Genomic DNA, 27,861 nt, shown 5'->3' with positions numbered 1-27,861 from the left:
AAAAATATCTTAATTTGTGTTCCGAAGATGAACGAAGGTCTTACAGGTGTGGAACCACATGAGGGTGAGTAATTAATGACAGAATTTTCATTTTTGGGTGAACTAACCCTTTAAATATTATTGTTTACATTAGTATGAAATGTATCTTTATATTCGTGTAATCATATTTAATGTAAATATATTCAGAATTTAAAATATGCCATCCCCAAACAACAAGAACGCCACTAAATAAATAAATAAAGATACTGATGATAATTTATTGTTATTATTATTAATAATACTGTTGTTGTACTTTTTCCCAGAAAAAAAAATGCACCAACCACTATATGTGAAATATAAAATAAATGTGGCAAGTGCCAAAAAATGGCCAAACCTTTATTTAGTGAGTCTCGGGAGGATACAGAGCGAACGCTCTCCCCTCCTCCGCCATGTGATGACGGACAGACTGTATCACCGGAGCGATGCTTGAAGTCACTCTCATCAGCAACAAAGCGAAGCAACAGCAGCAGCAGCACTGACGTAAACCATCCACCACATCACCGGAACCATACGGACCAGGACCGACACCATATCGTCTCTTCCGAAGGACGTATAGGATGAAAACGGAGCGCTGAGAGAGACTTGGGATCGTGATGATGCTCGGACTCCAATTCACGGCAACATTTGAAATGCGCGTTAAATGGAGACTCATGACAAGAGATGCTGCAGGGTGCCGCATTGCCTGGCCGCTTGATGATGGTAGGATAGAGCAGCGCTTTTAACCGTGATGCTCGTTCTTAGATGCTTTTGGGGTGGGATGGAATGAATGAACGGATTTTGTGGTCGAGTCCTTGCCTCAGATTTGATCATACGCAAACTAAGACGATTTCAGCCTGCTTAAGCCATAGACATATACAATCGATGAGCACGACCAGATGAATGTATGTGAATTAAAAAACCCACGATACAGGTGAACTCATAAGGTGAACTAACAGTGTCGTAGCTTACACTCAGGACCATCTCCAAAGTCAGGGTTTATTTGAAAGCACTGCAGTGACAGGGCTCTTTATGATTGGCATTTTCATAATCAATTACATAGAGCATATTTAGTGTAGTATATACGGTAGTACAGTATAGTCAGCCTTGGTCCATTGCAAGGACAATGACTCATTTACAGGCAGGCCTGTCTCCAGAAACCCTGGAGAAAGCCAAGGTGGAGTTAAAGGAGAACCCCGATACTTTGCATCAGGACATACAGGAGGTGAGGGACATGATCATCACCCGTCCAGACATTGGCTTTCTCAGGACAGATGATGCTTTCATCCTGCGCTTTCTCAGAGCCCGGAAATTTAACCATTTCGAGGCCTTCCGCCTCCTGGCCCAGTACTTTGAGTACCGGCAACAGAACCTAGATATGTTCAAGAACCTGAAGGCCACCGATCCGGGGATCAAGCAGGCTCTGAAGGACGGATTTCCTGGGGTTCTGTCCAATTTGGATAGATACGGGAGGAAGATTCTGGTTCTGTTCGCAGCGAACTGGGATCAGAGCAGGTAAGGTGCTATTGGATTTTGGCTAATTGTGGGTAATGACGCGCACTGTCTGAGCTGTCTTTTCAGCATCAGTCTTCTGTCATTCACTAGACTACAGCATGATGTTTAGACATTATGAGGCGTTAAGTTAAAGTTAAAGGTGCAGCAACAGTGTACATCACAGTGCCCATGTTGTGTTACACATATTGCATTACTATTTATAGTGACAAATAAGAATGTCTCAGATGTTTAAAACACATGTGCCAAGTTAGAAATGTAATGTTGGTTTCATACATTTTTAAGGAACATTTATGCCATCATTTTATTTGAAAGTGGAGAGATCTTTAAGAGATATTTTAACCATTGAGGGTTTGATGTTACATCCGAGCCATAATAGGTGATGACCTTTGACCTGACCCAATATTCTACATGACTGTCCTTCATATATGCCATTGTGTTTTTTCAACATGGATGCACTGAGTACCCCTGGAATATTTACTGTTATCTTCTATTTTAAAGAACAGACAGTAACTCTCTGAAAATGCATCATCTAATCAAAAAACAAAAAAAACTTAATGACCTTGACATACATTCATGAGTCTCTTACAGACATACAGTCTTACGTCTCAGGTCTCTTGGCACATGTCAAAATGGCTACCTGCATGTACAACATGCTGACTTTCACTTGGCAAATAAGAGGTATTTTTTGCATTTATTAATGCCTTTTTAAATAACGGACCGAAACAACAACGAAAACATTGCTCATATATAGCCTCATTTAGTAATGTTTTATCTTAGTGGTTAATGGTCTGTAGGCTTGGCTGAGAGTTCAGACCCACATCGATGTGTCCTTGAGTACAGCACTTCATCCCAGGTTATTCCAGGGACACTGCAATAAGTGCACTGTAAGTGACAATTGGATGATCGACTAAATGGCAAATTATTTCATTAAATAAATAAATTTCTTACAGTGTAATCAAGGTGTTCGTATACACTCTTAGAAAAAAAAGGTTCAGTAGGATTCAATATTGAACCCTGGGTTTCTTGACACTTTATGCCTAAAAGGTTCTAGATACGGTGTAATGTCTTAAATTATTGCAATTTCATGTTTAACGGGTTATTTCAAATGTTTTTCTAGTGATAAAGTATGTTTACAATATGTTTCATTCATAAAATGTAATTACAATTCAAAAAATGAATTAAAATGCAATTAATTAATGAATTAATGACAGAAACCTTCAAGGTTCTAGAACCTTTTCTTCTAAGAGTGAGGTCGTGTGTATATACTGTAACATAAATACAAGTGTGAGCTTAAATGTGCCCTAAAGTCCAAATGAAATTGTTTTGATTCACCCCTTGAACTCAGGATGAACTTATAGCCCAAATCCAAAGCTTTAGTAAAGCACTATCTATCTACGGTGACCTCAACAATCTTTGGACACTTACGTCATACATATTTTGTATGCAATGCAGTGACTTTAATGCATATTTAAGAGTAAAATGAAAATGATCCCATGATCAGATATTGTGGAAAATATCCTGGCCCTTCCAAGCTTTATAATGGTAGTGAATGGGGGGCATGATTTTGAAGCCCAAAAAATACATCCATCCATCATAAAAATAATCCATACGGCTCCAAGGGGTTAATAAAGGCCTTCTGAAGTGAAGCGATGGGTTTTTGTAAGACAAATATCCATATTTAAAACTTCTTAAACTAAAATAACTAGCTTCCAGCAGACGACCGTATGCATATATGCATACTGTACGCATAAGTCGACTTGCGCCACAAGAGTAACCCCTGACGCGATGTGTGGTGTAGGATGAAGCAGTATCGTAAGCTTAGACGCCTCTCACGGTTCAAACAAATAGGGCTGTGCAACAAACTCAAGCTCCTCTTCTCTTATATCGAAATCCTATTTAAAAATTCTCGTTTTAAACTTCTAATTTATGACTGGTGTTTTGTTTTGCTCTATCCTATGTGCTTCTGCGTTCGTCATTGCGTCATACATTGGGTCAGGGGTTACTCTTCTGTCGCAAATCGATGTGTACGGCCGTCTGCCGGAAACTATAGTTAATGAAGTTTTAAATATGGATATTTTTCTTACAAAAACCCATCCCTCGCTTCAGAAGGCCTTGAAACCCCCTGGAGCCGTATGTATCATTTTTATGATGAATGGATGCAGTTTTTGGGCTTCAAAATCATTCACTACCATTATAAAGCTTTGAAGAGCAAGGATATTTTTAAATATATCTCCGATTGTGTTTGTCTGAAAGAAGATAGTCATATACACCTAGGATGGCTTAAGGGTGAGTAAATCATGGGATAATTTTAATTTTTGGGTGAACTATCCCTTTAAATCATATATGTACATGTATTTCTCCAAATTTAGTTTGTTTTAATGTTGTGAGAAATCATGGCGCTAACTGTTGGAGTCTCACCTCTTTAGACTGGAGAGTACATAGTGCTCGAGTCCATATCAAACAGCCTTTGAATCCATGCCAGTCGCACCATTGCCTTGGATGGCAGGGCTCTTGGCATCCTCTCACAGGAACAATGTGTGATGAGCACTAGGGTCAAGTCGAGCCTGATTTCCTACATTTATTCAAGCATAATGGGAGATGTTTAAACACCATTGACTAATATGAAACAAACTTACCCAGTAACTGTATGAGAATATATATGTATCACATTTAGAGTTTGTTTGCAAACCGTCCTAAAGGCTTGTGCTTATCTGCAGGTACACTTTTGTGGATATTCTGCGGGCTATTTTACTTTCTCTGGAGGCAATGATCGAAGACCCCGAGCTACAAGTAAATGGATTTGTCTTGATCATTGACTGGAGTAACTTCACTTTCAAGCAAGCTTCCAAGCTAACTCCAAGCATGCTGAGACTGGCAATCGAAGGCCTGCAGGTAACACAACTATTTGATTTTAATCTTATAGTTATATTTATACAGAGAATCAACATGGATATTACAAAAGCATTCTTCAAATTTGTGCCTTCATGCATCTTTGATTCATCAATGCTTCAGACGATGTATTATGATATCCAATATGTCATGTTTGTGAAGCGTGCATCAGGTTTAAATAATATAATTTGCTTAGAGTAATTCTGCATGTGTGAGGCTGAACAGGTGCTTGTAGAGGAATCCCTCTCCTGTCAAACATTTATTATTCTCTTTGTGAGTAACATGAACGGGAGCTGACCCAACGCAAGGGAACACGATCTGCATAGAAACCAAGAATGAGTTTAGTTGCCTAATTTACTTTAATTTTACCTAACTCAAAAGTAGCTGCATTAAGAAATAGTGTAGTGTGTTAATAGTTCTCTTAGGAGTTGTTATTCAAGTGATTTATATTAGTAAGTATCTGTTTGAGATCCATTCCCTTTCATTTTAATGAAGTACAGCACATTTTAGCATCTATATTATAATTGCTCATACATATGTTTAAGGTTTCAAACAGACACTGTTCATCATTTACTCACCCTCATGACATTCCAAACATCCATTCTTCTGTGGAACATAAAAGAAGATATTTTGAGAAATGTCTAGTGTTGTTTTGGATCCCATTAACTTTCATTGTATGGACAAAAACAGTTCTTTAAAATATCTTCTTTTATGTTCTGAAGAAGATATAAAGTAATGCAGGTTTGAAACGTCATAAAAATGAGTAAATATGATGGAATTTTCAGTTTTTTTAGTAAAATATTCCTTTAACCACAAGCATTAATCTTTGCTGCACAACTTGTTCCAATTTGTTTGTATTACCTGAAATTTGCAGCTATTGACTGATATAATTTTCTAAGCATTTTGGGGTAACATTTGTCACCTTGTATATGATAAAATGAGCAAAACTGTTCCAGGATCAACAAGGAGGATGATCCAGGAACAGTTTTGCTCATTTTATCATCTACAAGGTGACAAATTCCAAACAACCAATCAGATTTGAGGGATAGGTTTACAGTTAATGTCAAGTTACAACAAGGGTTAGGGGCTTCCACACCATTCTTATTCACATATCATTTACCTCTTATTTTAAGGCATAGGTTATGGGTAGGGTTAGGTTTAGGAGTAGGGATAGCATTAGGACTATGTTTTTGGACAGCGACCAAGATCATAGAGACCTCAGCAACCGCATAGCAACACCTTGGCAACCACCCACAACACTGGTGGTGTGTTTTGCATGGACACTCATATTGCATAAATTGTACTAATTTAACATCACTATGACACATAACTGAGCAGCAAGATCGTTCATTGTGCTATAAAATGGTCACTGCATTTAACAAGAGCTAATCTGCGCATAGACATTGTCCATTTCCAGAAGCAGCCTCTTGAAAGCTCTCATTTAGACATCCCTCCTTTGAGGAGGGCTTTGGTCTGATATGACATGTAGGCAGTGCAGAGTAAAGCCTGTTGACTGAATATTAATGCGGGTCCATGATGAGCCTATTCCACATTCCAGTGCCTCTTCAGACAGATTAGCCGGTGAATAATTGATCGCCGCCATTAGCATCTTGCATCCACAATGTGCTGTTCACATTGAGTGGGACATCGCTTTTGTAGCCGTTTGAAAGGGAAACAATAGCGTAGATTGAGGGAAAACAGCTACAGCTAATTAGTTACAGTTCAAAAGAGTGCTCAGCAGCTAGCTTGTCAGCAGAAGTCATCACTTACATGTGTAAATATTTACAAGAATTCAGATTTTTTTTTTGGCATTTTTGATTCAATTTGAATGCATAAAAAGTTACAAGGAGCAATTTGATGAATGCATGCATTTACAGATTTACACTTACTAGTCAGAAGTTTGAAGTTATGATTTTATTTTTTGTTTTTGAAAGAAATTGATAGTTTTATTCAGCACAGATGCATTCAATTGATCAAAAGTGACAGTAAATGTCACAAAAGATATCTATTTCAAATTATTGCTGTTCTTTTGAACTTTCTATTCATCAAACAATCCTAAAAAATAGTTTCCACAAAAATTTAAAGCAGCACAACTGTTTTCAACATTGATAATAATAAGAAATAATAAGAAGAAATATTTCTTGAGCACCAAATCAGCATATTAGAATGATACCACCACAAGGATAAATTACATTTTAAAATATATTCAAATCAGGGTTCATACAGATACTGTAAAATTAAATTCAAGGACGTTTCAAGCACTTCTTTTTGGACTACCATCAAAAGATATCACTTATCAAACAATATCTTTGTCTTTTAAAAAGGTAAATAGAAAAATAAAATACTTTAAGTTAATGATGGGGATTTATCAACGACTTCAGTGCAGGTTACATAGTACCGCCAGTAGGTGGTGACAAGCAAAGTGGCTTCACTTAATAGAGATCAATGCATTGACAGGCGCTGCCCCAGTAATGGGAAATCCCCTTAACCATTGAAAGGATACTATGACAAAGATATTGCTTTCAAACCTCATTCAAACTGTTTTTTTTCCCCCATTCAAGTACTTTTCAAGTACCTTTTCATAAATATGGCTGTCAAATTGAAGTACTTCAAGCACCTTGTATGAACCATGTCAAATATAAAACAGTTATTTTAAAATATTGTTTCACAATATTTCTAGTTCTGGCATGAAACTCTAGATGGTGCAGGCTCATAGGTCTAACTCATTTGGTATCGATCACGTCATTATCTACATAGCAGCTGATTGGTTGTTGTTGCATCAGTGGATCGGCTCAACATTCAAACAAATACCGGTGTGTTGCTGGTAGTAGTGTGCAGCGCGCTTTCAGAAACCCGCACCTTCCCCAGCTCCACCTGTATAGATCTGCTACGGGGTTAATTCATGTAGGTTACATATGCAGCAGCAGCATAGCAGATCTATTCCGCCAAGACCAAATACATTAACATTGCCATATCCATAAACATGCCAATCTCCATTACCATACCAATCTCCAGAGAGTTGTCATGACAGAACTGTATTTTTGATCAAATTTGGTGAGCATAAGAGAATTTTTTCAAAAATATTAAAACATGTTACCGACCCCAAACTTTTGAATGGAAGTGTATGCGAATAGCATTTATCAAACGCTTCAGAAAATGAATGCGCGAGAATGCTAGAATGAGAGGTGTGACGCCCCATGGTTCTATTTTGACAGTGACAGAGCAACAGTATGTACATTGAGTCATTAAACATGACGTTTAGAGCCCGCGGGAAAAGCGCACAGCTCTCCGACCCAAAAGTGCAGGGTCATGTGAAGCGTTACATCAATCTGATGGCATTGTTCATATGGACATCTGTCTGTCTCAATCATCAACATAATGAAGCATCAAAACCTTTTTTGATGGCTCAGTGCTTTCTTTGTAAGCTTTTTGGTGTTTTAACTTAGCTTATTGTCATACCAGTGAGTGAAAAAAATTGAAAGAAAGAGAGAGTGACAGAAACAGAAAGAATGGAAGGACATGGACTGAAGGAATAGGAGAAAGTACAAAGTACGAACATAAGTCTCTTATGTTCTCTGCTCATTTTTTTTTTCTTTCTGCGGAGTCCATTTGATGAACTACAATCTGTTGCTATTGAAAGTACCTTTTATGCCAGAAGCTCATGGATGTTTTGCAAGGTTAAAATAGAACTAATGGATTCTTCCTAGAAAACCTCATGGTTTACAGGCAATGACCATTGCCTGTTCTTTGAGGTATAGTATATTTTTAATATTAATTTACAATAGAGCCATCTATATGTTTTCTAGCAAATGGTGGCTCAGAAAAGAGCACTTGATGTGCAGAAAATGGCTGTTCTTAGCAAAATCAATAGACAGCAACATACTCCCGAGTCGAATAGAAGTGAGAGAAAGAGGTCCTGGCTTTTCTGGAGCAGTGCTTTGTTGTTTCAGTCTCTGTTGTTTGCTTCTGTGCTTTGGACATGCCTTTTGTCTCTCTTAGTCTTGAGAAATAACCCACGCTTGGCAGCCAATCACAATGGGCCAATCTTCCCCAGCCCACCCCATGCCGAGTTTCCCTGGCAACCTGTCCAACCGCCATGCAATGCACCCTCCAGATGGGCTGTGCTCACAGAAAGAGACGCACTCATGTCACTCAGCCATCGTGTCCGTATGTGTGTTTCTATGTAGGGCACTTAAAGTGCATCTTAAAAAGCACGGGAAGTTCATTGTACTGACAGATTGACAAGCATCGCATTCTTGCATTCCCATAAAATGTCATTTTTATTGCACTGTAAGGTTTTTTTATTGCATGTCTGGGACTGATGTCAGTTGTTGGAATATCAGCAACAATTTTATTTCAATAATTATAAAGTGCTGTTTGATTTTGTTTTATTTTATTTTGTAATATAAGTTGTATGCATTTCCAGCCTGGTCTCATTGTTAATACGTAGGTATTAATACGTAACTTTCAATGACACAAAACATACATTTTTGTACGTTTGGATAGGTGTTAAAACATACAATATGGACATATTGGCAGCATTTAAACGTAGCATTATTACATTTTTACAGCGAAAAACGTAAAATATTTACGAATCTTTTTAATGCCATAAAGATATATGTATAATTTCCCTTTTATCATTTTATAGATAAATGTAAGATCCCTAAACCCCACCCCGAACCTAAACATACCCATTTTATACAGAATATTAAAAGATTTAAACATAATGGACAGAATGTGTAGGAAAATGACAATTTTAGTAACAATACAGCATTAAAACGATATTTTGAGCCGTTAATCCTACACCTACCCTAAACCTACCCATAACCATTTCTTAAAACTACGTACTGTTATAAATAAAAGAATAACAGACAAACAAATGTAATCACAATAATTTATTTATTGCAAAAATGTCAAAAGTGGTACCAAATGTAGTTAAAATGATAATGAGTTGCAGTCCTCTCTGGAGGTAATAGTTTATGGGGTACAGAGCAGAATTTAAGTTATTAATCCATGAAAATATGAATCCGGTGTTGTGCCGAATTTTGACCCCCTGCCAAATTATTACCCCGCTCGTTGAAGTCGCTACCTGATTGCCTAATCTTAACCCCACCCCTAATCCTAACCCCTCCCCCACACCTACTCCTAAACCTACCAATACCAGGGGGTAATAATCCGGCAGGGGGGTCAAAATTCGGCACAACACCGGCTTCTGTCCGTGAAGGCGCGTACTCATTTCAAATGTCAATCCGCTAAAACATGGCATGGTGCAATCTCTGATGAAGCAGGTGAGAACCAATTAGCGTTCGATATCAGTGCCGTAAACCATGTTGTAATGCTTTTCTAGGGCGCAACTTTCAAATTTGAATCGCTGCTGAAAAATGTGAGAATGAAATGAAGATCGCCGGATAAAGAGCTGAATTTGGATCTGTTCCTTGTAAACATATGGATTCTAAAGATTCGGAGTAGAGCAAACAAATAAAACTGATGTGATTTGTGAATTTATGTTGTGTTTTGGTGTAACATTATCTCATGGTTGTATTGTCAGTCGCTGCATAGGAGAAAACGTATTTTGTGTCTCACAGCAAACAAACTAAATATTACAAAATGGTTAAACAATTACAGAAATTGTATTCATTTTAAGGTATTAAAGTGTAGTCTTGTTTAACATAATGTGAAACGAGCTTGCAGCACAAGTCACAAACAGAAATATTTCATATTAAGTAGATGAATGAACTGCATTTAATAAATGCGACTAAAAACATGTATTGATGTGACAATTGAATACAACAGAATCAAAACATTAATTAACGATTTTAATATGAATACATGGGAATTCATACACATTCACACTTGGATATGTAAATAATTTACATTTTATTGCTGTCAATACATATGTATTTTACGTTTTAGTGCTATAAATATGTCAATATTGTACGTTTTGTGTGTATGAAAACTAAGTAGGCTAACTAAGAATTTTTTTTTATTTTATTTGTCGTTATTAGTTGTGTGTATGCAGTTTAGTTTAGTAAACTTCCTGACTTTGAATGAAAAATATCATTCAGAACATTTCCTCAGTAATACAGTAAAACCGGAGCTAGTTTTCACTGTTCTTGCCAGATACAGTTCATTGAACATAACTTGACCTTTTGTGACAACATGCCCCTATTGCAAGGTTATATTGTTTACTTGTTACCCAACAACTATAGCAAACATATCATGTGTTTGTACTTTTTTTGAGGATTACATTTCTAAAAAAATATTCTAATGTATTGATTCTTGAATCAGAACTTCATAGGTACTGAGATATAGTTTGTGACAACTAGCCCCTTTCTCCTATATGAAAGTATATAATCAAAGAGAGCTGTAATTTCCATTTGCACTTAGTGTAAATAGACACCAATATAAATTCTTGCAATATATCTGTGGTATTGAAATAATGTGTAATAGATGTCCCAGAGATGACTTCAGACAGGCAGATAGGGGCTATTTTAGCCTTCTAGAAACAGTCTTGTTGATTAAAGTACATCTCCCCATCATTAAAGAAGGAGGAGTCTGAAACTCATTACAACAGATGGATTTAAAGTCCTTTTAGTGGCACAGCAGCATTACGCCTTCACCACAAGTAATCTCTCTTATGTATTTCTCTCAAAAGCCGTATTACAGAATGTAACTTACCTTAAAGGGATAGTTCACCCAAAACTACAATTCTGCCATCATTTACTCACCCTCATGTCATTCCAAACCTTTCGTTCTTCTGTTGAACACATACAAAAAATGTGTTGTTTGGACACCATTTAGTTTTAAAATATCTTCTTTAGTGTTCAGCAGAAGAAAGAAAGTCATATAGGTTTGGATCAACATGAGGGTGTGTAAATAATGATAGAATTTTCATTTTTGGGTGAACTACCCCTTTAAATTCTTTCCAAAAACAATAAATTGTTCTCAATTTGCACTCTCCAATCCAAAAACATCTGATTCAAGTTTTCTTTGCTTGAACAGCTATGTGGTCAGGGGCAGGGCATGAGGTTTGTGCAATATTTATAGTGCCCAGCAGTCTTTGTCCCATAAGCAAACACAGGAAAGCGTGATCAAGGCCCTTCTCAGTCCCTGTTTAATCAACAGAGCAACTTGCACATGGAATGGGTTTGCATCCCTTACGTCAGACTGGCTCATCTGGATGCTAAGATCCGCTGCCTCCCGGAAAGCAAAGAGCTTCTACATGTCTTGCTTATCTGGGAAACAGCACTAGACATATCTGGGCCTGCAGGACTAGAGTTAGACTAATTGTTTTGCTCTCTGCAAAGTGGCACAGTTATGGTCGCGCTCTGTTTATCGCACTATAACGGGACTGTTCTGATCTGTAGCAGAGCTGACAGCTAGTGAGTAGAGCTTCGTCTTTGTGTTACCGACCTTGCGTTGCTACGCTCAGTGGGCTGGATCTGGCAAGTGTAGATAAAATGTCTCCTGTAGAGCTCCAATTATTGACGTAAGCAATGGCATGTGTCAGAGCGAGAAGCTTTGTATTGCTGGTTTGCTCGGTTATGGTTAATTTGTCTTAATTTTAGATAAAGTATTGCTAACGGGATGCTAACTGTTTGTAAAAGTGAGCTATTCTTGATCAGAATAGGGCAGAATGTGGACCACACTTTATGCTGATAGACAAAAAGTCTGGCTACAGAAGACTATTTGTATTTTGGGGTAAAGAAACTTGTTTTTCTCTTCTAAAGACTCTTAGAAATCTTGTTTCTTATCCAGGAATCCTGTCACTATAACTAGGACAGCTCACTGACTCTGACTGACACGGTATGTATTATTTGGTAAGGGGACCATGATAAAATACTAGCTTTTCCTCAGGCTACGTCTTTCAAAAGAACTCCAGCAAATGGAGTTTTTTTTTTTTTTCAATTACCTTGCTGGAGTTCAGTCGTGCATCATCAGTGGCTCCAAGAAAAGAGAGGGATGTTTCATGTCAAGCCACTGAAACAAAATGCACAGATGAAATCAGTGGTTCATCAACTTATACAGAGACTAAAAACAACTCCCATAAAGCTCTAAGCGAAACCATTCTTTGATAAACTGTAATTTAGTGGCGCTGTTTAAAACCGGTAATTATTTAACATTGCAGATTGATGTTTTAAATGGTTCCTGATTTCACGATGAGGCACTTTTAAGAGCAATTATCCTGTGGCTTTACTCCTTTCTAGTCAATCTGACCTGCTGCCAGAATCTATGTTAGCTGCTTGATGGATTTGTATTCAAGCTAATACAAGCAAACTAAAGCCTTTTTCAACAATCCATTTGAGTGTTTCACTTGACCAAAACAGGAGAATTATGCATAAACCCATATCACTCCCAAAGAGTCTTTTATATTTTTAAGTAGTTTATTTAAAAGACCTTGACATGAACAAAAATGTATTTTTTGTCTGTTATCTGCTCTGCCGTGGTGGCTTCAGTTTCTTTATTTAATGTTTTGTCACTGGCTCAGTGTAGCATGGTTTCGCTCATGAATATCAATTATATGTTTAATTGATTTATAGGTGGACCTTGGTGAGTGATCTTGAAGCCATTGTTTTAAATGGATGGTTAACTCAAAACTGAAAAGTCTATTACCATTTACTCACCTTAGTGTAGGGCCCTGATACACCAAGTCGCCCATTGGCCACATTTGTGCCTTCACTGAGTGTCAGCCGGCCCAGTTTTTGTGGTTTGTTCCACACTGTCAGCACTTGTTGGACATCGTCGGGGGTATTTTGGCCGATTGAGCATGTTGAATTGGCACAAAGCCAAGGTCTGTTCATTCGGCGGCCATATTTGCAACGCCTTCAGGCAGCTATTTCGGGCATCCAAGACCAAGTCTTATCCATTTGAATGGGGGAATCCTGAAATCTCAAAAACTGTTTGGCGAACTCACAATTAAATAACATATTTCAAATCAACAACAAAATCTGACATGAACTGCCCCATAAATGTTGTTTCTTATGCTCAAATGGCATTAAAAAAGCTTCTTTTTCAGGCTAGACGAACCAATGCGCAGTCCTAAGCGCGAGTCTCAGGTTTCACAATGACTTTACCAATCAGCAATTAGCTCTTTTACTTAGAAGGCAGGACATATTCTGCCATATTGCGCGTTGCAGTTTCTCCCATTGATAACTAATAGCAGAGTGAACCGTCTTTCTATATCTTTGATCGGCATCCGTTGGCGCCTTCGGTGAGAGACAAAGAGCTCTGATTGGCTGTTCAGCTTAGTGAATGAGTCAGTGCAGGAGAATAAAAAAGCGAAAGGGAGCAAAGAAGTCAAAATGGTTGGCACAGAGTCAGACAGAAGGCATTCCAATGCGCAAATATTTTCATAACAACATGAGCAACATTGATGAGAAACAGCATGAGAAACATTCGCCTGGAATGAAGAAAGTGATCAGCATGATTGACATTCAAAATTGGTAAGCAAGCGCTGCTTTGTTTACGGTTTGTCTGCAGTCCTAGTTTCAGTTTCCTTTTCTGATACCTGCTGATATAGATAGTTATTTCCTTACACGCAGAATGCACATGCTAGTTGACCGTCATCTGTAGTCCTTTTGGTGTGTTCAAGCGCAGCTTTTTGGTCGAGACGCAGCCGACGCATGGCAACAACAAGCGCAATGTTGCCAAGTCCGCGGTTTTCGCGTGGAATTGGGCTACTTTTACACTGTTGCCGTGGGTTGTTTTTCATGTCCGCGGGTTGAAACGAACCTGAATAACATGATATTTAGCCCCTGAATAGCGAATTTTACCCACCAAAAATGTGATTTTTACTGGGGGACCCCCCTGAAACGCCATTGGGCTAGTTTTGGGCAGCAATTGGGCGGGTTTTGTTGTGAAAACTTGGCAACCCTGAACACGCGTCTCATTTCAAAGGCTGCATCCTCCGGAGGTCGCATTTGAAGGCTGCATACGTCATCGATCGAGGCGGTCTCATTTAAGAAAAGTAACCGTTATATTGCAAAGTAAGAAAGAAATTACAGTATTTTACATATCATGAGGAATAACAGTCAATTTTATTACAGTTACTTTTCTTAAATAAAACATCCTTGATGACATATGCAGCCTTCAAATGCGAACTTGTCAGCTTTCGTCGCCACTAGTTCTTTGACGTCGACTTGATGTGTCACGGCCATAAACCTATATGACTTTCTTCTGTAGAACTATATGAGGGTGAGTAAATGATGACTGAATTTTCATTTTTTGGTGATCTGTCCATTTAAGTGGCCATGTAAAGTTTTTTTTTTCTTTGCAAAAGAAACCTCTTTAAAATATAATAATCTACTAAAATGTATGGAAGGGATTTTCTAAGCTTTAAGGTTTAGTTACAATGGCTGCTTTGGATCTATTTAAGCTGGATTACCCAATAATGTGTGTGAGCTATGTTTACATTTTTTTAGAGTATTGCAGTGTTAGCTTAGCAACATGCTAATACCAGACTTGATATCAATTGTCAAATCTTCCATGCTTCGAGTGAAGTGCACTTTTTGTCACTTATAAGGTTCCATTTCTGCTTTTGAAGGTAGCTGCCTAAGTAGACAGTAGACATCAATGTAGGTTGATCATGGTCTGTTAATAGTTACATTTAATAATAATGCTTTTTCAGCATCGCAGGATCAGATCATGTGAATTCTGAATCCTAGAATCCAGCAAAAAGAGCATTCTGGCAGCTTCCCCTCCCTCGTCTACATCTGTCTCCTCCCACTGTCACACTGCAGGGACACAGATCAATCAGGTTTCACCAGCTCACACCAGAGTTTAGCTATTCATGTTTAATGCAGCTGAGACCTTTATCTCACTCGGCAGCAGCGGGTCCCAGAGCAGAGATATCATCGCATGTGCTGACACCACCTGCTGGCAAATGCCTCATAGCCCCTCCTCTGAAGCTCTGGCCAATCACCATGTGCTTGCGCCATCACCTGCCTCTGTGTCAGATCCAGTGCCAGACCTAACACCCACAAGCCTGTGGTCTGCTGCTGGACGCTGGCCTGGGGGCTTCTGTGTCTATAAGGCCTGCATACTTGCAGCTGTCCACCATCGGCGTTACGCCAGTGGCGCCAACAACACCGTTTGGATATGAATCAATGAGAAGCAATAAACAAGGCCATGATGTGCACTGAATTTAAAAATTGCGTAGTATGTTTTAGGAAAGATAGTTATTTGAGCAGCAAACGTTATGACTTAGTTTAAGTTACTAAATGATAGATTTAGATGATAGATTGTGATGATGATACAGGTTAGGTTACTGATTGTATAGCATGAGTCCTTGCATATTCAAAAATAAGTTATTCTATGTCAATTGCAAAAAAGTCAATTGAAACCAATACATCTATGTATGTTTTTTGAGATTTATAGACTTTCATATTAGTTAAATACTGAATGACAAGGTTTATTTATTTGAACAAATGTGACAATAAAGACATTTATAATGTTAAAAAAGATTTCAAAATATTTTGCTTTGAATGAAGCATGTTTTACAAAACAATATTAAACATTACAACTGTTTTCAACATTGATAATAATAAGAAATGTTTCTTGAGCACTAAATCAGCATATTTGAATGATATATAAAGGATCATGTGACACTGAAGACTGGAGTAATGATGCTGAAAATTCAGCTTTGCTTCACAGGAATAAAATACATTTTGAAATATGTTCAAATAGAAAACTATGTATATGAAAAATATGTATTTATATGCTTCTACTGAATGTTTGATCAAATAAATGCCACCTTGGTGAGCATAAGAGACTACTTTCTCATAGATTCAAGTTTAAGCCTAGACTTGAAAATCTTTTACCATCATTTCGTAAGACTTGATTTTTGTGAGCTTAGCAAAAGACAGCATCATTATGAAGCTTTCCGGAACCCTTGCAGTCAGCTTTATGAATATGGATTACTGTTCAGGGCAGATTAGTGAACACAGCAAAGTATGTATCAACTTCAGCCGTGTGATATCAGGAGAAATGGGAATTATGCCCACTTTTTGGTGTAATCCTCTGTAGAATCGTGAACTAGACTTCAAGGTACTTCAAAATGAACATCAGTAACTCTCATGTGAACCATCATCTACTCTGAAAAATATGAGGTTGTATGGTGGAAAGGTGGTCATTGGTGTCACAAAATCAGATTTTTTTCTCCTCACAAATGCTAGCATTATAAACATTTGTTTACATAAAACATTAAGCAAAAATGAGTGAACCAGTTTGATTTTATAAAATAAAATTTTATAAAAAAATATTTAAATAATTTCATGTTTTATATTTTTATGTTAAATATAACAATAATATTTATGTATTTATTTATTTTTCCCTACTACCCACAGGATAGCTTCCCAGCCAGATTCGGAGGGATTCATTTTGTCAACCAACCTTGGTACATCCACGCTTTGTACACAGTCATCCGGCCTTTCCTCAAGGACAAAACAAGAAAAAGGGTGAGTATTTTTATTATTATTTTTTTCTTTTTTCTTCAGTCACTTATATTACATAAAATTGTTAGCATTTCTGTTTATGTTTATGTACACATTAAAATGTACAGGCTTTTCATATACATACAACAACAGGCCAGTGCAACTGACCAATAAACAGTAAAAGCTGCAGCTTACAGTTGGTATGAAAACATAACCAGGCGAATAACAATATTTTATATGTTGTATATTTAGATTTTCATGCATGGAAACAATCTGAACAGCTTGCACCAGCTGATCTTGCCTGAGATTCTGCCGTCTGAGCTGGGTGGCATGTTGCCCCCTTACGACATGGGCACCTGGGCCAGGACGTTGCTTGACCACGCGTATGACGAGGAGACGGACTACTGCCCCGAATCCTATACCTTGTCTGTCAAAGACCTGGAGAAAGATCTGTCCCCCAAAACCATGAAAAGGTTTGTACTTGTCATTTTTGTAGTTTTTGTTTTAGATTACCTCTTTTTATTTGAGTTGATCTCATTTTTTTGCCTGTTGCCATCTTTATTTAAGTTTTATGCAAGTATATTGGAAAAAGAGAACAAGAAATAAAGGTGAGGATGAGAAAGCATATGTGCTAACCGCTAGATCATCTCCAAGATGTTTTAGTTTGTATAGTGCTCTCCAGTGTTATTTTAATATTATATTATGTTATATTATACTATACATTGGCACCTTTGAGTCCAGACATTAAATTCATTGAAAGTCTTTGGGATGTGCTGGAGTAGACTTTACAGAGTGCTCACCTCTTGTATTGTCAATACAAGATTTTGACCAAAAATTGCTGCACTTCTTGGTGGAAATAAATGTTGTGATCAATCAAAGACTTTTTTTGACCTTGGATGCATGTAAACCTATTGTAGGAGACCTCCAAAACCATGGCGGACTGGCATGAACCTAGCATAATAGGGTAATTAGTTCCGATTTGCTAAATCATGCTCACGATTTGTAAATCTAGGGAATGAATTAGTAAATCATTCACACGATTTATAAATCGAGGGATCGAAATAGTAAATTGTGTGCACGATTTAGTCAATCGACGGCACTACTTAGTAAATCGTGCACACAATTTACTTTTTCCTTGCATGTCATGTGCGGGGCTCAGTATTTCAGCCTAATTTCACTTACCAAAAATGTTTTTTTAAATAGTTTTAATTTTATTTTTAGTTAACAATAATAACACTGGTGCTTTAAAACAAGTACGTGAGGTCACCATACTGGCCATATTATGAATGTTGTTTATTTCTGTTATGACTGTTAAATGAAATCATTTGGTGGCTTGCCATGGAAACAGCATTTGCTTGCTCACAGTCTTCACTCAAGTAGAATTATCAAGAGAATGGCTCTGGATAAAAAAAATAAGCAGCTTTGCTAGAGGCGTAAAGGCGCTACAGTGTTTGTTAAAGTAGTCACATTTTAGCTGCATACTGTCTGTTTCTTCTAGGTTACAGTGCTTAGCAACCAACTCCCTAGCTTTATGATTAAACACAGCTCTTTTTGATGAAATAACAGTCTGTGTTTGACTGGGCGACTCAAGGAAATCTTGTCGTGCATCGTTTTACTGATCGAGATAGGGTGAGGTCGGTGTCTCGACTTACTGGGTCATAAAATCAGCACAAGGGAGCAAAGCCGCTGCCGTGAGCTGCGCTAAATGATGCCTATGTATGCAAGCAAAAACACATGATGGAGGTTTACCAGTGGCAAACATCTCATCTTTTCTTGCTGCAGCTGGGACTGTACATGTACAGAGACATTGGCTACCAAATATAGCCTAGTTCGCAATGGCTTATTTTGCGCTCATATCTGAAGCAACTGTTTGTAGTATTTGAATTATGCCAAAGCATCCGGGGGGCGCAGCATTTGGAAGAAAGTAGGTCTTAGATGTTCTTCTACTGCTAAGATCAAAGTACTGTTACTTAAACAGCTTTGGCTATTAAACGAAACCTCCCAGTCCGCACATAACACATCTGTGTACATCCAGCTATATGGCAGAATCCTGCACTCATTGTTCACTAGTGTTGTATTATTAACATAATTCATCATGTTTAGCTGTGGGAACAGTTCGCTGGTGATGATCTACAGTATATATATATTGATATTCAATTCCAACTATTCAGTTTAAAGTCCCCCTGTGGTGAAAATCAAGTTTTTAATGTTGTTCATATGTCTATCTAGTGTTTTTAACATGCTTTAAGACAAACCATGTGCAAATTCATGTCAACACCATTGCTGAGTATTTTCTGTTTAAAACTGCAGTAAGCCAAAGACAGTCCCAAACCCGCCGTTTGAAATCGCTGGTGTTTCTGATGTCACAAACTACCTTGTAACCAATGACGTTAATGTGCCAGCAGGGTTTAGCAAATCATTAACTGACCGTGCAAGGGAGTCTCAAAAGAAGGTTATCTCTGTATATTTTTCTGTTGATATGAAAAATCGGGTAGATTTAGCAATATGGTGGGTGTATGATGTATATTACAATATTATGATGAACTATATGCCTTTTCTACACTGAGTTGTTCAAAGCATTTGTAAGGATACTGATCGCTGGAAGGCAGCTGTCTGACTCGTGAATCTGAACATGGTTTGTGTAACATTAGCAACACATTATTAGCTGTTTGATAACATAGTCAAGCAAAATGCTAATCATATTAATTACCATCATGTGTCCGACGTTGTAAAAAGTGATTCCATTGTGCAGCGTTTACTTTAGTAAGTTGACCGAGTGGATCTCTGAGCTCGTGCGAGTGAGTGAAGGCGGGGCTAATTATCATATTCATAGTGTATATTACATGAGGCAAGGGTGTAGAGTTACATTCAAGCTATTTTAAGGCATTAAGAATTTTTTTCACAAGAAAAAACGTTTAAATATGTAATTTTGGTGATCAAAGATGAGTTTTAAGGGATAAAATTATTGACTACGGGGGACTTTAATAGATACAGGTCATATATTGGGGCTTTGGTTTATTGTGGAGAGAAACGATCCCATTAGTCTGAATTAACTATTTATTTGACCTGAAATCAAAACTGCAGAAATTTACTTAAAATATAAACATTTAAATGTGTGATTTCATCTTATCTAATTTCGAGAATAAAGTTGTTGTGTATTGAGAAAAAACTTGTTAAATTTCCAGAAAATAAGTTGAAATAATTTTTTTCATTAGTCTCTAGGACCCAGGGATTCTCGGCTCCCTCTTGGTCCCCCGTAATAGTATTGTTTCTCAGGCCCAAGACAGTGTGTATTCAGGATTATTCGAGAGCAATTAATTTGACTTTACTGAATAACGAAAGCTGTTGTGAACTTGTCAGATTCATACAAACAAGATGCATCACTGCTGACATTTATACTGTACTTTCAGTCAGTAACAATTTTGCAGTATTTACTTTGTGCTTTAAATTATCTCTTACACATTGTGCTGAAAATGAGTGTGAGTCCAGGAATGTCTGATTTTAAAAATCTAACACCTCCCACATTCTTCAAAAGGGTACATTATTCAGAGCAATTAAAACCACACGTTGTCATTTTGTCTGCTCTGGAAAGGTCACATGAACATCACTTTTTTCCCAGTTTTCTCGTGTTTGCATCACGTTGCACTCGAATAGCACAGATTCTTGCCGAAGCGTTAGTGTAACAGCTTTTGTGCGTCATTCTGTGATTTCTTAGTGGAAAAAAGATAATAGAACAATGTAGTTCATTGTCCTCAAGAGATATCTTGTGTTATTATGGTTGGTTAAAGGTGCTGTAAGCGATTTCAGACTTTGCCAAAAGCTTTTCTTTTTTTTTTTGCTGTTTGCTGAGACAGGTGGAATTTCTCAAGACACCAATTTCAGAGATGTCTGTCAGGTAGTTTATTTAATGTGTGGCATTGCAAAAACTTGCTTGCAAAAACTTGCTTGTTACAGCACCTACTTTGGTCCTTTGGGGTCTTACTGTGCATCTTAAAAGGCAACTTACAACAGTATATCTTTTAAAGTCAACATAAAAATTAGAATTATTTACTTTTTAAATGCATTGTTCACCATTGATCACTTCATGTCTCTGTATATAAAAAACGTTTTATTTTTCGATAATAACTGGATGTATATGACCTCTAACATATCATAGCCCACTTTTCACAATCCACACAAATCCCAGTGGAATCCCCCTGTCCTACATTATTTCCTTCTTAATATTCAGTACATCAAATATATCACAATACTGAAGTTAAATACATTGCAAACTAATTTCTTTTGTTAAATCTGACAGTTTTCTGATAAGAAACAGCTGTTTTTGTTCATGATTACAGTCAGGGTTCATAGAGTACAGAAATGCGTCCGTCAGAGGAAAGTGCCCCAGATCTGCGCATGATGAACGACAGCACACTGTCCTCAAAGCTTCTTATGTCTCTACGAGAGGGCTAAATCAAAAGTAGGCCAACACAGTGTACCAAGATGACATGTTCCATTACACATCCTTCACTTTAAATGATTTTGACAAGCACAATGCATCATTAATTTGTACTATTGAGTGTGTAGTGCTCTGTGTGTGTACCTAAATGTTTCATTGGGGGTCCAAATGTCTAAGGATTTTTTTATATTATATTTTATATATATATATATAATTAAAATATATTATATTTATATTATTTTTTATTATTATTTTTATTTCCATTATTATATTATCATATATTATTAATTGCATGCACATCATTTCAGCAGCACTTTATGATAATAATACTAATCTAATATAATATAAACATAATATAAATACAATAAATAATTAATAAAACATTACATTATTCAGATTTTTAATGTTCATTTCCAGGTTTTATTTATTTTGTAGCCTAGATTTTCAATGCATTCTCATGATTTTTCATTTCTCAGTTGTGCATCTCGAAATTGTGTTCCCGGGATGGCATTCATATTTTATTTATACCCACAGGTCCCAGTCCGTAGTGGAGCCAGGTGTCCTGAAACGACCAGAAAAAGTGAAAAGCGAAGAAGAGAACATGCAGCCACTGCTTTCGCTGGACTAAAGGCTCTTAATTCCCCAGGCAACGAGGATACGTCAAGCTCCGTATGCTGGGGAGGAGTGCACCTTGTTCCTATAACGCCGGAAAAAAAATGTACAAAGAAAGGAAATGTTAAGAAGCAAAAGAACACACAAACAGCCTCCAGGAACACTGCAGAGCTGCCAGTTAAAGTGATATTTTTGAAGCAAAGAGCTAACGGCGGACGTCCGTATGTAATTGTCAAGTGCCAATTCAAATCTGTAAATACACTTCAGTTCTAGACGTGAGATTGAGGGAGTAATTGTGACATGAACCTGTAAAGACTGCTGTGAATATCCTGTGTGTGCTTCTCGTGGTTATTATGTAGAACATGGTACTGTAGGATGGGTAATCATGCTTATAAAGATTCACAAGCTTTGGGGTTTCCAACATTTATAATGGTGCGTTAAAGTCTTCCTGAGAAGTCGTGTTTACAAAGTCAGGTGCGTTCAAGTCACTTTCCTCAGAGCAAGATGGCGCTGTACCTATTTAACTACAAAAAAATACAGTAAATACGAGTGGAAAACTCATGATTTTCTTTGAGCCCTGAGTTTACGGGTTGGGGGGTGTGTCAGTGTGGCTGAATACCCATACCGGTGAACGTGATTTTACCAAGTACAACATGTTCCTGGATCAACATCTTTGTTGATCCTGGAACAACATTCCAATCAACCAATCAGATTTGAGGGAAAGGTTTACAGTTTATGCCAAGTTTAGGCTTACAACCAGGGTTAGGTGCTTCTAAATCAGTGTTGTTCACCTATCATTTCCCTCTGATTTTAGGGATAAATTATGGGTAGGGTTAGGTTTAGGGGTAGGATTAGGGTTAGGACTAAATTTTTAGACAAGAATTTTGTTCCAGGATCAACAAAATATGCTGATCCAGGAACATGTCTTACTTGGCAAAATCACGGTGACCCTGAATACCACATTACTTAGGCCTACAGGTATTTAGCAGTGACATTGTCAGGCTTTTACTTACAACGAACAAAATAAGCTAACATTTTCTTGAAGTAGAATTTAAAAACCTTGCTGTCTTTTTGTGTAGTTAATTAAGAGAATGTACACTGCCATCTTGGTCTGACAAAAGTGACTTGAACGCACCTGACGTCGCGAATTCCCAACTCGTAAATACAAACTTCCAGGAGGACTTGAACGCACCATAATACCCAAATCAAGAGTCGCTCAGGAGTATTTCGAAAGGAAAGCATAGAGCTGTTGACAGCGTCAGACAGACATATGCTACTTCCATTAAAGGAAACACCATCGTTCGTCCAGGTTTCAGTGTCTCACAGCAAATACCCCTTTACGGATTTTTCTAACAAGTGTTTGCTAATATTATTTTACCACAACTTAAGCTGTGTTAGTATTCTTATATCCCAGAGGGGTCGAGTCACATTTAGTAGGCTAGCTGATTCTTCACTGATGGCCTTGTTGTTTACACTATGTCGTAGATCTGTGGAATATCGCTTTATTTCGTAACCATTTCCCAAGTTGTTTCCCAAGGCATCTGTATTCATACCAAGGACAACAAAGTGCTGTCTTTGCCATCTTTCCAACTTCAGAATCATTGGTTCTGAAGTTAAAGGAATAGTTCACCCAAAAATGAGTATTCTCTATTTATTTACTCACCCTTATGTCATTCCAAATCAGTATTTGAATCAAGATTTTGGAACAACACGAGGGTGAGTAAATAAAGATTGGCTGCACTATCCCTTTAAAGTATTAATTAAGGCTTAATCTACACTAATCGGGATACATTTAAAAACAGTGTTTTTGTTTAAAAACGCTCTCTGTCCACACTAGCGTTTTCAAGTGTTTTCCAAAACACAGTGTTTTTATCCACACTGAACGTCTGAAAATACTTTTGTACCTGTACTGCACATCAGTAAGATGCTTCTACATCCATTAGGCGTTTAAAGCTTCGACGCTTTACAAATCTTTCGTTTCGAATCAGTGGTTCGGAGCATGTATCAAACTGCCAAAGTCACACCCCCCAGTGGTGAACCATTGATTTTCGACACTTAAAGCCTCGTTTACTGAAATCATGTGACTTTGGCAGTTTGATATGCGTTCCAAACCACTGATTCGAAACAAAAGATTCGTAAAGCTTCGAAGCTTCATGAAGCAGTGTTTTGAAATCGCCCATCACTAGATATTGCTGAATAAAGTCGTTATTTTGTTTTTTGGTGCACACAAAGTATTCTCGTCGCTTCATAACCACTGTAGTCACATGAACTGTTTTAAATATATCGTTAGTAGCTTTCTGGGCACTGAAAGTGTTAATTGTCTTGCTGGCGATGCAGGCCTCACTGAGCCATTGGATTTTATCAAAAATATCTTAATTTGTGTTCTGAAGATGAACGAAGGTCTTATGGGTGTGGAACGACTTGAGGGTTAGTAATAAATGACAGAATTTTCATTTTTGGGTGAACTAACCCTTTAACAACGCTATCAAACTGTAGAGCAGCCAAAACAACTGTGGTACAACGTCATCCACCATGTTGCTTTGGGCTGAATGGGTCACATGACTGAAAAAGCATGATCGTTTTTGAAAGCCTCCGTTTTCACCATCCACACTACAATGCGCAAACGCCTTTTACGAATTATAATAAAAAGCTTTGTCTCAGGGGCTGTTTACACAATACCGCTTTCAACTAAAAATGGAAAAGTTTTTATGCATTTTGGCCGTTTATTTACACGACAACAGCGTTTTAGGGGACTGAAAACGCAAATTTTGAAAACAGGATTCAAAGTGCAAGTTTATGAAAAGATACCATTATCATCTCCATGTAAACTACAAAAACACAAATTTGTGAAAACGGTGATGTCATGCACATGTGAGGTGTTCAGTCTATAGGCGCGTCGTCTTTCTTTACAAAGTGACATCGCCAACTACTGGCCTGGCAGCATAATACAGCGTTTTTAGTAGTTTTCGTGGATCCGTGTGAACGAGGATCGTTTTGACAACGTTGACGTCTGTACGCAAAGGAAAAACATTTCCGTTTTTAGTACATCATTGTCATGTAAACATGCCCTCAGTGTGGACGGAAGGCCAAAACGGAGAGAAAAGGATTCGTTTTCAAATAAAAACGTATTAGTGTGGACAAGGCCTAAATTCCTTCAGTATTACAAAAACAAATTTAAACTAACACTAACACAGTGGTTTACACAGAGCCATAAACAAGGCGTTGTACAGTGACACATGCTAATGCATGCTTCCACATGGTTATCATGGTATGGTCAGCTTATGGTTTAGATTGTGTGAAAATAGTTTACTCTAAATTACTCAGCTGTTTTATGGAATGCTGTGTTGTCAGTCTTCTTGGCAATAGGATTTTGCAGCGGTTTAGTTTCAAGCCTGAATGAGTGAATTTGGGCTAAACAGATCATGTCACCATTTAATTTCAGGGACTTCTTTCTTTGTGCGTATGTGTAAGGAACAAGGGCAATATACATTTACAGTGTACATTTAAAACATAAAGTACATAAAAATCTTCCAGGCTTGAGATTTTTTTTCTCCATGGGAGCAAATAATTACACATCCTCACTGATTTTGAGTGAATGATACTTCCCGGACAAAATTCATAATATAATCAAAACCTCTAAATAGCTAAACAGTCAAATTTAGAAGTACTGTGGTTATCTTACTATTTTGTGTGGTATAAAATGTAAAATTCTGTGGGCACAGCTTCTGTACAGTGGTTCAGTTTGGTCCTGTTTTTATTTTATTATTTCATAACAATCCATAAGTATTCATATGTAGTGTTTATACATACATTTTATACATTTGGATATATGCTGAAACATACTATATAGGAGCATTGACAGCATCTAAAACATAATCATATTTATATATCAGCGCAGCTTTAGAAACATAAAAAATCTTTATGAATCCTTACTATTGTATTATCTGTCTATATATATATATATATATATATATATATATATATATATATATATAATTTTGATTAAACCATCAAAATATTTTAAGTATGAAAGAAGCTCAAAACACTATAAGGTATATTTCTGATATTATATGTATTATTTTGCAAAAAAAAAAAAAAGAGGCAAACTACAGCTACATGTTTTATTTTACTATGTAAAAAAACTCACAGGAAAAATCATACATTGACTTCAACAAGTTATTAATATTTATTAATAATCAATTTTTATAATCAATAATCAATAATCAATATTAAATCATTTTTTATTGTTTCAATTTTCATTTTCGCAAGTTTCATTGTGCTTACCACAAATAAAACAACTGACTGTGTGTGTGTGTGTACATATATAATATATATATATATATATATATATATATATATATATATAAATGTGTGTGTGTGTGCATGCAATTTTAGTCATACCATTATATACATATTTGTAATGTCATGGATTAAATACAATACAATCAGCCTCTTAATTCCATTCATTATTCATAAACATCTTTACAGTTGTTTATACTGTACATAGTTACATTTTAAATGCTGTTAATACATTATGTATGTTTCAGTGTTTATACAAACAAAAGAAAAAACATTGATATTTCTTTCCATCTGCAGCTCCGGACACTAAGTCTGTACCACTTACATCTATATCAGACTTTTCCTCTTCACAACAAGCAGGTTAACAGTCCAGATTATGACTTTTTATATTTTGCTGACAACTTATGTTAAGGAAAGTGATCACCAGTTTTTATTTGCTAAAACTAAAGTCTGCCCACTGTCATGACTCACTGGGTTTCTAACATCTCAAAGGAGCAAAAATTCTTTCTAAACACCTTGCTGTTTCATCCTGAACAGAAACAGGGAAGACAAAAAGTTGACAATTGGCTGTTTTGAATCTGAATGTATTTCCCAGAGAGTGATGTCATACTACTTTGGGTTCAGAGAATGCCGTTATGTATAGTTATTATTACATTTTCTGAATCATTGGAGGATATAGTGAGCAGAAAGGAATCAAACAATGGTGTAAATTGTTTAAGTATATATTTAGTAGAGCTGTGTTAATGCCATGATCAGTATTTTAATACACCTTGAATTTATTTGTATTCCTGTATATGTTTTTGGTCATGCTGCATTATGAACAGCCTTGTTTGTATTTTAGGCAATCGGAATGTTGATCAAACTGTCTCCATTTTTCTAGCCTTGCTTTCTATGGATACGTACATGTATTGCCATTACAACCAAAGCAACCCTGGGTCAAGGAAAAACAACAATTATTCCCTGCTTTTCTAAAGACTACAGGAACAATGCATTCGGTATTTCTTTGATTGTTGACTTCACTTTTCCATATCACTTTGATTGTATAATAGGGTGTTAGTGCTGAGAAGCCCATGCAGTATAGAGGTATTATCATGCAGAACACTACATGTGGTTTAAAGGAACCTGTTGAATGGAAGTAAATATGTGTATATGTCCTTTCAAAATGCTGAGATAAATTATGTAACTGAAACTAAACTGCGAAAGGAAAAAAAAAGCAGCCAATAAATATTGATATACATAGTTTAAACCTTATCATTTTCTGTCTTTAAACTCCGCTTGTTTTTTTATATTGTTTTGAGCAATCTCTCGCCACGAGTTACAACCCATGTAAATATATTTGTATTTTTTCATGCTAGAGTTGTACAGATGAGGGTACTTTCTAACCTCTTCGCACAATCTCTCGTCTTTGTAGGCCTCTGTTTCGCTGTAGCTTACAAGAGCTCTAGTCTGTTCTGTTTATGCAGTTTTTCTTTGACTACCTTGTGAATCGACGGTTGCCACCTTGTGGATAAACTAATTATTGCAAAAAAAATAAATAAATGCGCATGTGCGACCTGCGCGTACAAATGACGGAATTCGCGTCACGCGCACTGTACGCTGACCCTCGCGTACTCAAAAAAGTGAAGTATACTTTTATCTTTAATATACGCTAACACTTTATTA

At 37.0% G+C, this 27,861-nt stretch overlaps 1 protein-coding gene across 1 annotated transcript; it reads left to right on the top strand.

The window, feature by feature from the left end:
* The first annotated feature begins 178 nt into the window (after positions 1-178).
* Positions 179-27,450, top strand: clvs2 (clavesin 2). Its single transcript, XM_051876235.1, has 5 exons — positions 179-1,530; positions 4,248-4,422; positions 16,764-16,874; positions 17,103-17,323; positions 21,823-27,450. The coding sequence occupies exons 1-5, from the start codon at positions 1,142-1,144 to the stop codon at positions 21,914-21,916; spliced, it is 990 nt and encodes a 329-aa protein (XP_051732195.1). The 5' UTR covers positions 179-1,141; the 3' UTR covers positions 21,917-27,450.
* Positions 27,451-27,861: the final 411 nt, after the last annotated feature.

The sequence above is a fragment of the Ctenopharyngodon idella genome, chromosome 20 (genome assembly GCF_019924925.1).
Source record: "Ctenopharyngodon idella isolate HZGC_01 chromosome 20, HZGC01, whole genome shotgun sequence".
Classification (NCBI taxonomy): Eukaryota; Metazoa; Chordata; class Actinopteri; order Cypriniformes; family Xenocyprididae; genus Ctenopharyngodon; species Ctenopharyngodon idella.
Note: the sequence above shows the minus strand (reverse complement) of the source record. Positions and strands in the feature narration are given on the sequence as shown.

Bases quoted from the DNA above. Each gene is read 5' to 3' on its own strand.
- clvs2 (XM_051876235.1), top strand. From the start codon at position 1,142: ATGACTCATTTACAGGCAGGCCTGTCTCCAGAAACCCTGGAGAAAGCC. The intron at 1,531-4,247 runs GTAAGGTGCTAT...GCTTATCTGCAG, and splicing joins GCGAACTGGGATCAGAGCAG to GTACACTTTTGTGGATATTC. The intron at 16,875-17,102 runs GTGAGTATTTTT...TTGTATATTTAG, and splicing joins AGGACAAAACAAGAAAAAGG to ATTTTCATGCATGGAAACAA.